This window comes from Mesoplodon densirostris, chromosome 2 (assembly GCF_025265405.1).
Source record: "Mesoplodon densirostris isolate mMesDen1 chromosome 2, mMesDen1 primary haplotype, whole genome shotgun sequence".
Taxonomy (NCBI): domain Eukaryota; kingdom Metazoa; phylum Chordata; class Mammalia; order Artiodactyla; family Ziphiidae; genus Mesoplodon; species Mesoplodon densirostris.
This window is the reverse complement of record NC_082662.1, coordinates 89519265-89535325: the sequence shown is the minus strand read 5'-3', so window position 1 is coordinate 89535325 and position 16061 is coordinate 89519265. Positions and strand designations below refer to the sequence as shown.

Genomic DNA, 16061 nt, shown 5'->3' with positions numbered 1-16061 from the left:
AGGCATAGAATGGGGGATCTTCTCGAGGCTGTAGAAGGAGCCAAATTTCAATACAGCTCCTCGCAGCCCTGGGCTGCCAACTCTTACTCCCATTTGCTTCTCTCCATGTGATAAGCCCACTCCAAGATCTACCAAGAGTGTCCCGGGACATTGGCCTGGGAACTTGCCTGGCTCTTGCTGTTCTTGCCCTAAACATACAAACCAAAACATTCCTAAAGGTAGCATTATGCTAAATCACTCTTGGTCCATTTTGCCAAACCGTATCTCCCAAACTCCCATTTTTCATGGCAGGTATTGCTAATCCATCGCTGAATTTGCTCTCCCTGAGACTGTATGCAGCTTCAGAAGCAGCTTAACTCTGCAACCTAGAGTGGACATGAAGGAGCTATCCACTCAGGGCTAGGAATCAGGGGGATCTATCTCCCCCCAACCAAAGGAACAAGAATCTGTGAGAACTATGATTTACTCTAATGATGTTGTGTCTGCTCTGGAAGGGGAAAATTTGGTTCTAGAGCCAGAGTATCAAAGCCAGTATATCCTGAATATAGACAAATATATATATGTATATTTGTATATATATTCAGTATATCCTGAATATAGCCAGGGCTGAATATAGACAAAATTCTGAAGGAGACTAAATTAAGGGTTTTTTTTTTTCGTGAGGTATAGTTGATTTACAGTGTTTCAGGTATACAAAAAAGTGATGCAGATATATATATATATATATATATATATATATATATATATATATATATATATATATATATATATATATATATATATATATATATATACATACATATATTTTTTCAGATTCTTTTCCATTATACATTACTACAAAATATTGAATATATAGTTCCATGTGTTACACAGTAGGTCCTTGCTCTTTATATATTTTATATATAGTAGTGTGTATCTGTTAATCCCGAACTCCTAATTTACCCCTTCTGACCCTTTTCCCTTTGGTAACCATAAGTTTCTTTTCTACATCTGTGAGTCTATTTCTGTTTTGTAAACAAATTATTTGTATCATTTTTTTTTAGATTCCATATATAAGTGATAGACTAAGTTGAGTTTTAAGCTTCCTTCCACATGTCCCTCTTTTAATTTCTTCAAAATCCAGCCTGCCTGGAGTCCCTTACCACGGTTCCCCATCCCTGCCAAAATTCTTTTTCCCCTCTAATGACTTCTTCCACCTCAAACAGTAATTCACTGCCTCATTCCTTCAAAACTAAGCTCTCAGCTTGAGTACATCTTAAGTATTTAAGAGATACTGGCAGTCTGATTAGAGGGGAAAAAATGTCAAGAAAAAATGCCCATTAGATAAAAGGGGTTCTTCCCAATAGGTAATAAAATATACTGAATCTTGCGACATAGTGCATACTGTGGCTGCTTGGATGAAACTTACATGTAATGGGTATGAAATAGTTAAATAGCAAGTCCCAGCTAGGTGGCACTGTGTTTTAAGTAAATAATTTTAAACCCAACTACAATAAACCTGCTGGGAAATTTGCTACACAGAAAATGGTTTCCAAATGGTAAGGGGCAATTAATTAAACTATAGGGCACCATAAAAACAAATAAAGTTTTATAGGCATAAGGTTGCCAGATTTGGCAAACTAAAATACAGATGCCCAGCTACCTTTGAGTCTGAGACAAACAATGAATAATTTTTAGTATAAGTATTCCCTACGCAATATTTGGGACACACTTATACTAAAAAATTATTCACTGTTCATCTGAGATTCTAAGTTAACTAGGCATCCTGTATTTCATCTGGCAACTCTATATGGATATTTACTATATGTCTGGCACAGTATTAAGTGTTACACACACTTTTTCCTGTCTCTTATTCTTACATTCAGATCCCCAGTCCCTGGCTATCCAACTCCCAAGTTTCTCAGTAAATCTTCAGAGTGTATTTCACACATGCTACCAGTCAGTTACTCTATTACACAGTATCACTTCTGTCTTTTTTTTCTCTGTCTCTCTGCTTTCCTCTTTTGCCAGGATAGTCTGGCTACAACATCAAGCAGTAATGCTGGATATTGCCACCACAGCATCTTCTGGGTATCATACTGCTCTTTAGGTGGCTCTGGCATCACCAGACATCTCTATCTCCCTATGGACACCTGTGCTTCTTCAGCCGATTACCACCATTCCCTCCGGGCACCACTTATTTTCCAGGCACTACAACAGCCTCTGCTAAGGAGTGCCACATCTTCCAGGAACTATCTCATCCACTCGACTTTTCGACTCTTTCCCTGGGGATTGCCGTCTCATGAGAGGTGTGTTGCCACTGAAGCTAAAGCACTAAATCCAGCTGTGTTCTCTGTAGAAATAGACAGAACTCTCAAGACGTGTTAGATTTGTACTTTCTCATGTGGACCCCCAAAAACTTTTGCTTGTGTTCCAATATCTTAAAGGGTTTTAAATGAAAGTAAATAGCACTTATAACTTTTTACTTCCAGCTCACCCTGTCCTGTCACCAAAGAGCACCTTAATTCCACATAGCCCACAGTAGTCAGACATGAATTGGATAGGGGACTGAATTTGACATGCACCTGCTCTGTGCTCAGAAACCTGTCTCTTCTATGAAGGAGACGTTTGTTGCTGGATGAAGCTTGTTTACTTATTCCTTTCTCCCAGGAAGTTCCACAGTCCTTCAGAAATGACCCCAACAGATTAACATTTTATCCGTGATTATATTTAATCCTTATACAACCCAGTGAAAGAGATGTTGTTTTCCCTATTTTACAGTAAGTGATTTAGAACCACAAGGAACTTACAGACATGAGAAATGCGCCTCAGTCATAATCATCTGCCATTCTCTTCCTTGTTGGCCTTGACTCTGCCTTGAGAGCATGTTAAGAGCTTTCTTGCCTTTACATTTGCTGTGTCTACTGTCCAGAAAATGACAACTCCAGGCTGACTCCTCATAATTCGGTTTTAATTCAAATGTCACTCTTCAGAGAGTCCTTCCCTGACCTGCCTTTCTATAGCAACTTTCACAGCGATTAGTCACTTTCCATTCCAATAATGCTTTTATTCATCATAGCTCTTATCAAAATTCAAAATCATGTATTTGTTTACTATTATTATTTATCTATTATCTGTTTTCCCACTGGAATTTAAGTTCTAAGAAAGAAAGAACCTTGCTTTACCCCCAGGAGCTAAATAAATATTTGCTGAAAGAATAAATGAATCTAAAACCCAAACCTTTGATAGTACCCTAGTAGTTAAAGCCAGAGGTAGTTGTAAAATCCTATTCTCTTTAGCTACTGAGAATATTTTAGAAGATGTTTCATAAATATAAATATATAAACATACACACATATTTTACAGAAGATGTTATTGAAGACCAAAGAATCTGGTGATATACTCCAATGCTGAAGAGAAAGAAAAGGGCAATGGGAAAGGTGGCTTTTTTGACTCAAAATAAAATTTGGCCACTTGATAATTTTTCCTTAGATAGGTCTTCATTAGAAAATCTATTTAATCTAATACAATTGAGAGCCTCCTTCTAAGTGTCAGCCTTCATGCTGAAGACGTTTCTGCAAACATTTTATTCTATTTTTTCAAAATGAACAATCCCAACTCCTTCAGCCTTCCTTAGGGGTCTTATTGGATCCAGTTATGAAATACTTTAGCCCTTGAGTCTTCACTTGCAACTTAAATCAGGGACTGAAAACTCAAATGCCCACAAGGCCAGAGAGACAATAAAAATGAATGATCGCTGGTCTTTCTGTGAATATGCTTACACTGTATAAATGCGGGTGCATGCCCAGATACAGGGTTGGTGGCTGCAACATGCTTGCTGTTGACCCTGAGCCTCTGGATCTTCTAATATTTCAAGAGAAGCCAGCAATCTGGATTTTTATGAGAAAATTACTCATTTTAGTTTATAAACCACTTTAGGCTACATAAGTATATCTGTGCACCCAATGAAACATGCTGGCGGTTGGTTCAAAACTCTAAGCTATTGATTCTCTCTGGGTACTCCACTTAGACACATACAGCCTTTGGCTCTCCAAGACCTTTGACCATCTGTGTTCGGATACGTTATTCTACCAGACTGTGTGGGGCAAGCAATGTGTCACTGGGCACCCTTGATTAATAGAGATTACAGTCTTTTCTTCTAGCTCATGTAAGCACCTAAGGCAGTATTGACAACACTGAATATTAAAATAACCTTGTCTTTCTTCTGGGTCATATATTAATTTTTTAAATTGGGGTTTTCTATGTTTATTCTTTATTATAGATCTCCTTGCTTTCTTTCTAGGTTGCTGGCATTTGATATAGCTCAGTCATATCATCAAATAATAATGATTCTCAATGGTCTAATGTGTGGAGTGTTTTTTTTTTCCTTCAGGGCTTTTCCTTAGCTAGTAATCTAATATACTGTGTTTAATTTGGTCCATTCTCTGTACTCAAACAGCATGCTATATATTCCATACCTGAACTATTGATTAGACATTAAAATTAACTCATAAATCCAGCCCTTCCTCTTCACCAAATCAATTCCTATCAGTTTAGTTTTGCTTTTTCCATTACAATAGGTTTCCAACTGTTTCCTGATCTCAAGTCTCATCCCCATGTTTCCAGTCATGTACACTGCTACCTGAATAAATATACCAAGACCATGGTTTTACCATAATTAGATAAATATTCATAGCTAGTTATCTATAAGCCTATGCATCAGAGCATTCAATATTATCAGATCCTAATATATATCTAAAATGGCATCTTTTGGTTTTCTCACAAACAATCTAACATTTAGTCCCAATTCTGCAGTGACCACTTGCTTTCAACCCCCTCTGACTTTGCCATGTTCATACTGTGTACATGGTATGGAAATGGCACATCCTTGATGATCCTATTCTGCTCTCCAGACCAATTGTACCTTTCAGACTCTGATCAAACATCAGCTCTATTTGATAATTTTCTCTACAACCCCAGGTAGTAAATCCCTGCCTTGTCTGTACTATATACCTTTAATACAGCATACAACATACATTTCTAAATTTGAGGGCTTTTTCTTACATTTTTCTGGGATCATAAGGTGGACAGGAACCATGTGTTGTTCATTTATATAGTCCACTACTCAAGAACTGACCCTACAAAATTGTCGCCATTCATTAAAATATTTCAATCTAAATAAATGAATTATTGCAATACTCTTCAGCAACATAGCACAATGGCTAAAAGCTAGGATTTGGGAAATGAAAAGACTTGAGTTCAAATTCCAGATGTAACATTTATAAGCCAGGTAATTTTAAGTAAATCAAATCAACTGTTTTGCCCTGCTTGAAAGATGCCATTAAGAAAATGAAAGGACAATCCAGGGACTGAGAAAAAATACGTGAAACATACATTTGAGACAAAGGACTTACATGCAAAATGCAAAAGGACCCCTTAGAGCTCAGTATAATACAAAGACAATCAAACCAATTAAATATGGGCAAAAGATTTGAACAGGCAGTTCACACAAGAATATATATGAATTGCAAATAAGTGTGGATAGAAAGATTTAACATCTTTAGTTGTTATTAAAATGCAAATTAAAACCACAATGAGATACCACTACACACCTATTAAAATGGCTAAAATGATAAAATAATTAAAAGTCTGATCATATCATATGCTGCTGGATATGTGGAGTAAGTAAAACTCTCATTCATCAGTGCTGAGAATATAAAATGGCACCACGACTTCAGCACAGGTCTTGGCAGTTTTGTAAAAAAGTTAAAATGCATTCACTATACACCCCGCAATTCCATTCCTAGCTATTTACCCAAGAAAAATAAAAATGTATGTCCATTCCAGTATTTGTACATGAATATTCATACAAGTTTTGTTTGTAATAGCCAAAAATTGGATACAATCTAAACATTTATCAGCAATTAAATAATTAAACAAATTGTGGTAAAGCCATACAATGGAAAATCATTCAGGAATTTAAAAAAGGAAAGAATTATTGACAGATGCAGCAACATAAATAAATCAGAAAATCATTGTCTTCAGTGAAAGGAGCCAAGTAGAAATAGTACACTTTATTATTTCATATATATAAACGTCTAGAAAATGCAAACTAATCTATAGTGACAGAAAGTAAATCAGTGGTTTCTTGGGGATAGGAGTTGATGAGGGATGGATTTCAAAGGGACACGAGGAAACTTTTGGGTATGATGGATACATTCACTTTATTGCGATGGTGGTTTCACAAGGGTATGCATATGTTAAAACATATCAAGTTGTACACATTCTACCTGTGTACTTGTTTTATACTTCAATTTTATGTTAATAAAGTTGTAAAAAAAAGAATAACCATCATTAGCTACTAAATTTAAAAAATTAATGCTGATAAACTTAAAAGAATTGACAGAAGAAATTATTCTCAAATTACTTCTTTTTTTTTAGTTATTTTCCTCTCCAATTACTCAAGACAAATTGAGACAGAGACGGCTATCTGTGCCAACCAGAAAGAATTAATGACATAATATGCAAAATAGCTAATAGACTGGCACAACATCTTCCACAAGCGAAGATCTTTAACATAATACATGCATTGGATTATTCTTTTGGTCACGATGGATTTTCTACAGATCTCATGCAAAACCAACTGACTATAACTATGAGGGTCAAAATGATGTCTGTGGTCAGGCAACCAAAGAAAATAAACTAATCAGCCCTACAGAGGAAATACAGGTAGCTCTGTGTTATAAACAACTTAGCTATCCAGCCCTCTGGCCATAAACTCTGGGGAAGACCAATCCACATATTAAACTTGTGAAAAATACCACTAGACATGTGTTTGAGTGAGAGACAGAGAGAAGGGGACAGAGACAGTGACAGAAAACAGGAGAGAGATAATAAAATTTACTATCCTATAGGAAAAAAGATGGAGAAAACCAAGTCTACCACTTCATTCAAAGAATACATTCCACAGAGAGTATATGTGGAACTGATGTTTCTTTAGTCAGCATCAGACTCTTCTCCTAGTATAAGCACTAAATGTGACCTAAAGATACAAGTTTTGCTTTAATATAGCCAACTTCTTCACCTGGTGCTCAAAGAAGCTGACCAACTATCTGTTGAACTTTCTGAAAGGTGGTATGCAAATCTCTGTTCCAAGTGGTTTTCAGTGATAAGTTGGGTATATGCAGTAGTTATCTTATATGTCAGCTTTAGAACTTACCCTCTAAAAACACACAACGCCATCACCACCACAACCACCACCATTACTACCACTATCACACTTAAAACGTGATTTCACTATATTAATTATTCATAATATCTGCAGCACATTTTCCTAAGACTGAAAAGTGTGTGCTATTTCAATTTTTTTCCATAGGGAAAATACTCTGCTGAAAATGTTTTAAAATAACAAAATTATGGTTCAGTTCCTGACTGAGAAGTTAGTATTAGACTTACCCTTATGTAATAAAAAAACTGTTAATACTGGAGAAAAAAAATTGTAACTGTTTTCAAATGTTGAAAAATGGACAGTACAAGTCTATGATCCTTGACAGAAGGGAAGCTCATGAGGTTAATTTTCCATTCATGCTGATTTTCTGCCTGGGAGAGATTTCCAAATTATTTCTCAGAAGATTGAACAAGCAAAAGGAGCTATATGGCTGGATATAGGAAAAGGTAAGTGGGTAAAAGAAATGAATGTTAGACTTTGGGGATTTTAAGACATCTGGAATTGTTAGGGCAGGACCCTGGAGAGAGGAAAGGACTGAAAAGAAGTCTGAGAAATTAGCATAAATATTCACCTCAAGTTGTTGGCTAAATTCTAAGTTGTGCATGTGTGGGACATGAATATGTGAGGATAAGCCAAAAAGAGCTGCTGGGGGACTAAGAGGTAGACAGAGGTTTCCAAGTCCTCACAGTTCTGGGGAAACATTGGCATCCCCATCCAGCCACATGGAGAGACCTCGACGAATGACTAGAGCATCCAGATGAGAACTTAGAAAGCCAATGCCTTGGGAGTTAAAACTGCAGCCTAAGATCCTTACTCTTGTAACATGCTAAAACCAAGAGCAAATGAAATCAAAGTAACCTGCCAAAAATTTAACTATTCATTGGGACAAAAACCCCTCTTTAGAGGAAAATGGTGTAATCCAGAAGCTCCCCATTTATCATTCACAATGTTCAGCATATAATAAAATTACTAAATATGCAAGAAGATGAGACAAGAGACCTATCTCAACAGAAAGTTGGCTGATAGAAGACCCATAAATAATTCAAATGTTGGAATTAGCAGTGAGGGACTTAAAAGAGCTATTATTGGCATGTTAAATAATTTAGTGGAAAATATGGACAAAAGGTATGAACAGATGGAAAATTTTAGCAAAAAGTTGAAACTCTAGAAAAAGACCAAATGAAAATTTTAGGACTGAAAAGAAAATCTTTCTGAAGGAAAGAATTTATTGAGATGTTTAAACAGCCTTGAGAAAAGCAGAAAAAATTTTAGTAATCTCAAAGTCAGATCATAGGCGTTATCTAATCTGACATACAGAGAAGAAAAATGAAAGAATAAAAAATGCGGGCCAAAGTTTCCATTATCACCTGAGCTAATGTCAAACAGTTGAAGATACATGCAACTAGCATACAGGAGTGAAGAGAGAAAATGGAACAAAATACAAAATATTTGAAAAGATAGTGAGCAAACATTTTTCAAATTTGATTTAAAATATTAATCCACAGAAGAAAAAAATTCAGCAAATTCCAGGAGAAGGAATAAATATAAAGACCACACTGAGGCACATAAAAGTGAAAATTGAAGCATACCAAAGACAAAGAGAAAAATCTTAAAACCAGTAAGGGGCAAAACACACATTAGGAGTAGAATAATACAAATGATGGCTGTCTTCTCATCAGAAAGAAGTGGAATCCAAGAGAGCATGTAATGACTTTTTTAACATTTAGAAAAGAAAATTCTTTTAATTCAGAATCATATATCCAATAAAAAAATGTCTATCCAAAAATGAAAGCAAAATGAAGACATTTCTTACTTACTAAGTGTTTAGTAAGTTCAACAGTGGGAAACCCACACTACAGAAGTACAAAAGAAGTTCTCAGGTTGAAGAGAAATGTTTCCAGATAGAAGTCTGGACCTGTAGTAATGAAGAACACTGAAGGTGACAAATATGAGGGCAAATATAAAAAATTATTTTTTAAATTTCCCTTCAAAAAATCAAAGAACATATGGGACATATGCAAAACAAAGAGCAAGACAGTAAGTTTAAACTCAATCATATCAGTAATTACAATAAACCTAAGCAGACTAAACCACTCTATTTAAAAGCAAGTGATTGTCAGACTGGAAACAAAGAAGAACCAACTAAATGCTATTTACAAGGGATCTATTTTAAATATAAGGACACATATACATTGAAAGAAAAAGGACAGGAAATTATATAGCATGCAAACACTAATTTTTAAAAAAGGCAGTGTGGCTATATAGATATTAGACAAAGCAGATGTGCTTTATGGTTCAAAGATAGGATTTCTAACAGAGATAAAGAGGGAGAATTCTTAATGATAAAAAGTGTCAGTTCATTAGGAAGTTATAATGACCTTAAATATATTAACCAAATAACACATTTTCAAAGTGCTTGGAAAAATGGAGAAAAAATGAAAAGAAAAACAATACGTATGTCCACAAATAACACTTGGATAATTTTCACACTTTTTTTTCTCAGTAATTTACAGTGGGAACTGGCACAAAATTCAGTAAACATATAGAAGATTGGTAGAACACTATTAACCAGCTCTACCTAAGTGACATTTGTAGTGTACTATGCCGAACAACTGCAGAAAATACATTGCTTTCAAGTGTACATGGAACATGGACCAAAACAGACCATATGCTTGGCAGTAAAAATGAGTCTTAATAAATTTAAAAGATAGAGCTCACACAGAGCGTGTTTCTTTAACACAATGGAATTAAAAGTAGAAATCAATTTATAAAAGTGGAAAATCTTCTAATAAATAAAAATTGAATAACACACTTCTAAATAACCTATGGATCAAAGAATAAATTGTAATGGAAATTAGAAAATATTTTGCGTCCCTCTGCTGTGAAGAATAGACAAGGGGGAGAGGGTAAGGGCAGAAAAAAGGAGACCAGTTTTGTGGTTATTACAGTTATCCAGGTGAGAGATGAAGGCATAGATGAGTGTGGTAATAGAGTGTGAGAATGGGTCAGATTCTGAATATGATTGAAGATACACAAAATAGGATTTGCGGATAGGTAAATATGAAGTTTGAAAAAAAAGAGAGAAGTCAAGGAGGATTGATCTGAAAATTTTAGCAAAAAGATCGAGCTGCCATTAACTGAAATGAAGAAGATTAAAAGAGAAACAGGTTTTGAGGAGAAATAGTATGAACTGAGTTGTGACCACAGAGATTTATTATCTATTCAAGAGATGTCCAGTAGACTGTTGGATATATGAGTCTGTTATTCACGGGAGAGATTGGAGCTAGGATATACATTTTATGTATACCTGATTATATATATTTATATGTATAATTTATACCTGAAATAAATTCAACACTCTATACTTACAGAGTGAGTAAGACTTATCCCTGAGGCTCTCCGACATTAAGTGGCCAGGGAGATGAGAAAAAAAGAGTCATCAAAGGAAACTGAGGGGTAGCAGGAAGAGCAAGATTATGATGCTCTGGAAACCAAGTGAAAGTGTTTCAAGGAGAAAAGAATGATCAAATCTATCAACCTCTATGTGTAGGTTAAGTATGATGAGAGCTGTAGATGGACCCTTTGTTCAGAACAAGCAAGTCAGCTGATGACCTGGAGAAGACTAGCTGTAGTGGAATGGTGGGAATGAAAGCCTGACTAGAGTGAATTCAGTACAGAGAGTAAACCAGTGCACAGAGACAACTATTTTCGGAAGGGCTTTTCTCAGACAAGAAAAAAAAAAAAATAGAACAGTGACTGAAAGGGAAGTTGGGTTAAGAGATGTATTTTTAAGAAGGAAGAAAGGATAGAGTTTTTGTATACAAATGAAGAAAATATGATAAAGAGAAAATCACTATCAACTTGGACATAAAAGGAGAGAATTGGTTGAATGAGCAAAAGGTGATGGGATCTAGCACAAATGAGAGAGGCTGGACTTACCTCAGAGCACAAGCAATTCTTCTATTGTAACATGAGGAAATACAGAGCATATATAAATGGCAAGAACTTGACAGATCCTTTTCTGATTGCTTTCTCAGGGAGGTGAGGAAGGTGTTAGAGATTAGAAGTGTGAAGGAAGAAGTATAAAGTAGTCATTTACGAGAAATGGAAAATGAATCGAGCAAAAACTATAGTATTACTGTTGAGAAATGTTAAAAGCCCAATTAAAGTTATTGATTGTGGGCTTAAGTGAGACCAGTCATCGTGGTTACTTGCTTTTCTCCAGACATTTTCACCTGAGCAGGTACAGGGATAAGGTAGGCAGAGATTTAGATTTAACCAGGATTGGGGTTTTGCCAAATAAATATAAGAAAGGTAAAGGCATCTTCAAAGAAATGATTATACTGATAGACAATGGAATTTCAGGAAGGAAGGAAGGACATAAGAATAAGTAAAAAGGTGGTAGAATCATTGGATTTTAACTCTGAAAGGGGGATTGAAACAGTAATCAGAGCAATAGTATGAGTGAGCAAAAGAGTTAAAAGAGACACGATACTTGGGTTTAAGTTACAAAGGGATTTCAGTATTGGTACTAGCAGTGGAAATGGTGTATGAGGTAGTTTAGGAGAAAAAAGTCATCACTGGAGGAGGGCAGCTAAACTGAGATTTTAGGGGTTTGGAAAACTGGCTTAAGTGAATATTGAAATCATCCATTGTTATGACAGGAGTAGTGTTGGAGAGAGTGACAGTCAGCCCGGATCTAACAGCTTCAAGGAATAAGGAGGTGTTGGTTTGGCAGATGGGTTAGTAGATGGGCTGCATTGGGTGTTTTCTGTCGGTTTAGAGAGGAAAGAGAAGGGTCCATAAGGAACAGTAGGAGCAAGCAGGATTCCTGTCTCACCTCTAGTACCTGATGTATTATGGGCGCAGGAGAGAAGACAACCCCCAAAAGAGACTCACAGGAAAGAGATTGTATTCAGAAGAGACTCTGGTTTCAAATTTGTTCTTAATGGCAGAACTATCCTGGTCTCCAGAAATAGACTAGGAGAGAGTGGCTGTCGCTAAATCTGCTTTTCTGGCTGCTGAAGTGTCTGCTCTATCTTGACACTTCCTTTGGTGCTACAAGAAAGTGTTACTGCTGCATCTCTGGCAGTCTCAACCAACCCCCAAACCGCTGACAACGTTGAAGATCTCACAGCTATTGATGATAAAATTAGTTTCCATGTGATGAGACAGAGGTTTTTCTCTCTCTCTCTCTCTTTTTCTTTTCTCTCTCTCTTTCTCCTCCTTCCTCCCCATATTCCCCTCACTTCTCCCTCTCTCTGCCTTTTGGAGGAGGAGGATAAATGAAGAGATGATGAGATAGTTTAAGGCTCATTTGGCTACTGTCAGAAGCAGAAGGTAGTAAAACTATACTGTCAGAAAACACTAAATATAAAAGCAAAGCATGTAATTTGTTAATACTCTGTAACACACTAAGTGGGATGTGGCAGATCCTGAAACCAACCAGAGTGTTCTGAAAGGTGAAACTTTCAAGCTGGGAAAATGTCAGAAGTCTATATTAAAGAAGAAAAACTGTCGATGGCCAGATGCTCATCTCTCTCGGAATTCTACATACATTTCTTCTTTACAGATTGGTTTTTCAGCAGAGGAAAACTGTTCTTAGGAGTTAACGTGCTAGACTATTAGACGACAGTCAGGAATCGATTCCTAACATTTATCTGATGAAATGAAGTGAAATAACTTGTAGTGGATCGTACAGTAAATTTTCTTTTCTAACATGGCTTGGATTAGAGATAAGATCCTTGAAATTCAAGTCACAATATTGGCATTCCAATATTGATGCTGCTATATGCCCGACCTCTTACTCATGTCTGAGAAAAAGCTCATCATTGCCTTTTCTTGATTCATCTTAGGAGACTATATATATAGCTGATTTAATAAAGAGACCTACTTCAGTCTCACAGGTGGTCAACATTTAATCACACCAAGAGAACACTCACTTGTGTACACCTATTTAGTACATAGGTACCACCTACATGGTAGCTAAGCTCTGAGAATGTCTCAAAGATCCTTCCCTCCTGGTATTTCTGCCCTTGTGTAGTCCCCTCCCACAATGATTCATGGCTGACTTGGGTGACCAATTAGACAGTGTGGAACTTACAGTGTGTGACTTCCAAAGGGAGTTCATAAAACACTGTGGGTTTTCACCTTGATCTTTCTTGGATTACTCTCCCTAGGAGAAGTCAACTGCCATGTCAGAACACTCAACAAGTCTATTTAGAAATCCATTTGGTGAAGAACTGAAGCCTCTCTCCAATAGCCAGCACCAGCTTGCCATCTGTGTCTGTGAGTGTCCTTGGGACCTTGGAAACAGCTGCTGCAGCCCAGTGAAATCTGAAGATGACTGCAGCACCAGAGGACATCTGAAACCTTAAGAAAGTACCTGAGCCAGACCACCCAGCTAAGCCACTACTGTATTCCTGACCCATAGAAACTGTGTGAGATAATACATCTTGTTGTTTTAAGTAGCAATTTTTTTTTCTGTATGCAAGCAGAAGCTTTATTCATTGATCAAGGAATGGGGAAGGAAGGGCTTGTACTCTAAAAACACCTTCTCCCCGAAGGGAGGGGAATAACGATAATTTTTTTTTTCTTATGTGGACCATTTTTAAAGTCTTTATTGAATTTGTTACAATATTGCTTCTGTTTTATGTTTTGGTTTTTTTGCCCATGAGGCATGTGGGATCTTAGCTTCCCGACCAAGGATCAAACCTGCACCGCCTGCATTGGAAGGTGAAGTCTTAACCACTGGACCACAAGGGAAGTCCGGGGGAATTTTTTTAGTTGAAGTATAGTTGATTTACAATGTTGTGCTAGTTTCAGGTGTACAGCAAAGTGATTCAGTTACACATATGTATATATATATTTTTCAGATTCATTTCCCTTATAGGTTATTTCAAAATATTGTGTATAGTTCCCTACACTATACAATATGTCTTTGTTGGTTATGTTTTATATATAGTAGTGTGCTTATGTTAATCTAAGCAGCAAATTTTGAAGTTATTTGTTATACAGCAAATAGAGCTATCTAATACAACCTGATCAAGATACCTAATACAAGCTATAAATTCATCACTTATAATCCCAGAAAACAGTGACTTCAATGCTACTAAAAGCAACAGTTCAAAAAGAGAAAAGGTTTTGGATATCATGGTAAACAGAATGGCCTCTCAAAGATGTCCTTTGGGCTAAAGAGGTTCAAATCTCCAGACCCTGTGAATTTGTTTCCTTACATGACCAAAAAAGAGTACAGGTGTGATTAAATTAAGAATCTTAAAATGAGGAGGGTTATCCTGGATTATCCAAGTGGGCCCAATATAATCACAAGGGACCTTATGAGGAGGAGGAGAGAGAGTCAAATAAGATGTAGGAGATATGACAGTGGAAACAAGAGGTTGGAGTGTTACAAGAGACCATGATCCAAAGAATGCAAGCAGATTCTAGAAACTGAAAAAGGAAAATGATTCCCCAGTGACACCTCCAGAAGGAACACAGCCCTGGTGACACTTTAATATTATTCTCCTGACCCTCCAGATTTGTAAGAGTATAAATTTGTGTTGTTTTAAGCCACTAAACTGGAAATAATTTGTTACAACAACAAGAGGAAACTAAAACAGTAAACTAATATTGTGCCATAGGAACGAAAAACAAAAAGAAGTCAAAACAGTGGTTGGTTTCACTATTTTATCTTACAAAAGCCTCACTGAGCCTAGGGTAAGCACACCAAGCTTCTACTCTGAACAAACGCACTCCTAAGGTTGCAATCCACAAAATGAAAGAATTCAAATGACTTATCATTTAACTAAGAAACACTTTTGATGATGCCAGTCCTCCCATACTTTCACAGAAATGCAAATGAAGTTTCCAGCACAAGTTCCATAAATGTTTGTTGACAATGATACAGAGAAAAATTTACCAAAAGCATTATTGGCAATAAAGCAAATTTGAGGATCTTTGGGTACTTGTTCTTTCCATAAGTGAATTTTATGCAATCTGACTTATGACACTGATTTTTTTAGTAATAATAACAAACCTGATAATTTTACAAAATGCTTCGCGTATATGTCTCAGGTGATCCTCACAACACCACTGGGAGGTGGATGAGACTATTTCTTTTTTATTCATGAAGGGGCTAAGTTTCAGCAAGATTGACTTCTCAAATGTCATCCAACTATAAATGACAGAGCAACAACAGAAAATCCCTTATTTAATTATGAATACTGTTTATCCACATACTTCTTCATTTTATGCTGTGCTTTTCTAGTTTAAATTAAACAATATGTTCTTAGAAAAAGACCTGGATATAATATTTATCATTCTAACTTTTTCTTTTGACAAATACATGTTGAGCATCTCTAAATTCCAGGCATCAGATCTACAGCAGAGAAAAGGATGTAATCCTTAGCCTCAGGAAGTTCACTGTGTAGTGGAAGAGACACATTAGTGGGTTGGCATTTACCCTTAAACTGGTGGCGGCTGTTATAGGGGTAAGTACTGTGTCAGAGGGGCAGAGAGCATGGGACACTAATGTGGAATTGGGGACATCAAGGAGAATTTCTCAAAGGTGGTAACTCAAATTTTCAGCCATAGCTGAGAAAATTAGCCTGACAAAAGGAAGATGGGGGTAGGGGAAGATGTTCCAAAAAGAAGAACAAATGCAAGCTGGGAACCAGTTTCCAAGAATGTTCCAGTTCTGCAGAACTGCTCTGCCCCCCACATTGGGTAACACAGCTGTAGCTCAGTAGATGCTATCCAGATGCCAACAGCATAGTTCTGAGTCTCACTGGTCCAGGAGACCATCTGAGTAGAAAGATGACTTTTTTTTCTAATTATTCTTTTCTCAAGAAATTGG

At 36.5% G+C, this 16061-nt stretch overlaps 1 protein-coding gene across 1 annotated transcript in view; it reads left to right on the top strand.

Annotated features, from left to right (window-relative positions):
* PLPPR5 (phospholipid phosphatase related 5) overlaps window positions 1–13584 on the top strand; it is a 168816-nt gene extending 155232 nt beyond the window's left edge. Inside the window, exons 6-8 of the mRNA XM_060119804.1 lie at window positions 2011–2288; window positions 6606–6708; window positions 13387–13584. Of these exons, the coding sequence (XP_059975787.1) occupies window positions 2011–2288; window positions 6606–6708; window positions 13387–13584 (579 nt within the window). The remainder of the gene's footprint in view (window positions 1–2010; window positions 2289–6605; window positions 6709–13386) is intronic.
* The last annotated feature ends 2477 nt before the right edge of the window (window positions 13585–16061 follow it).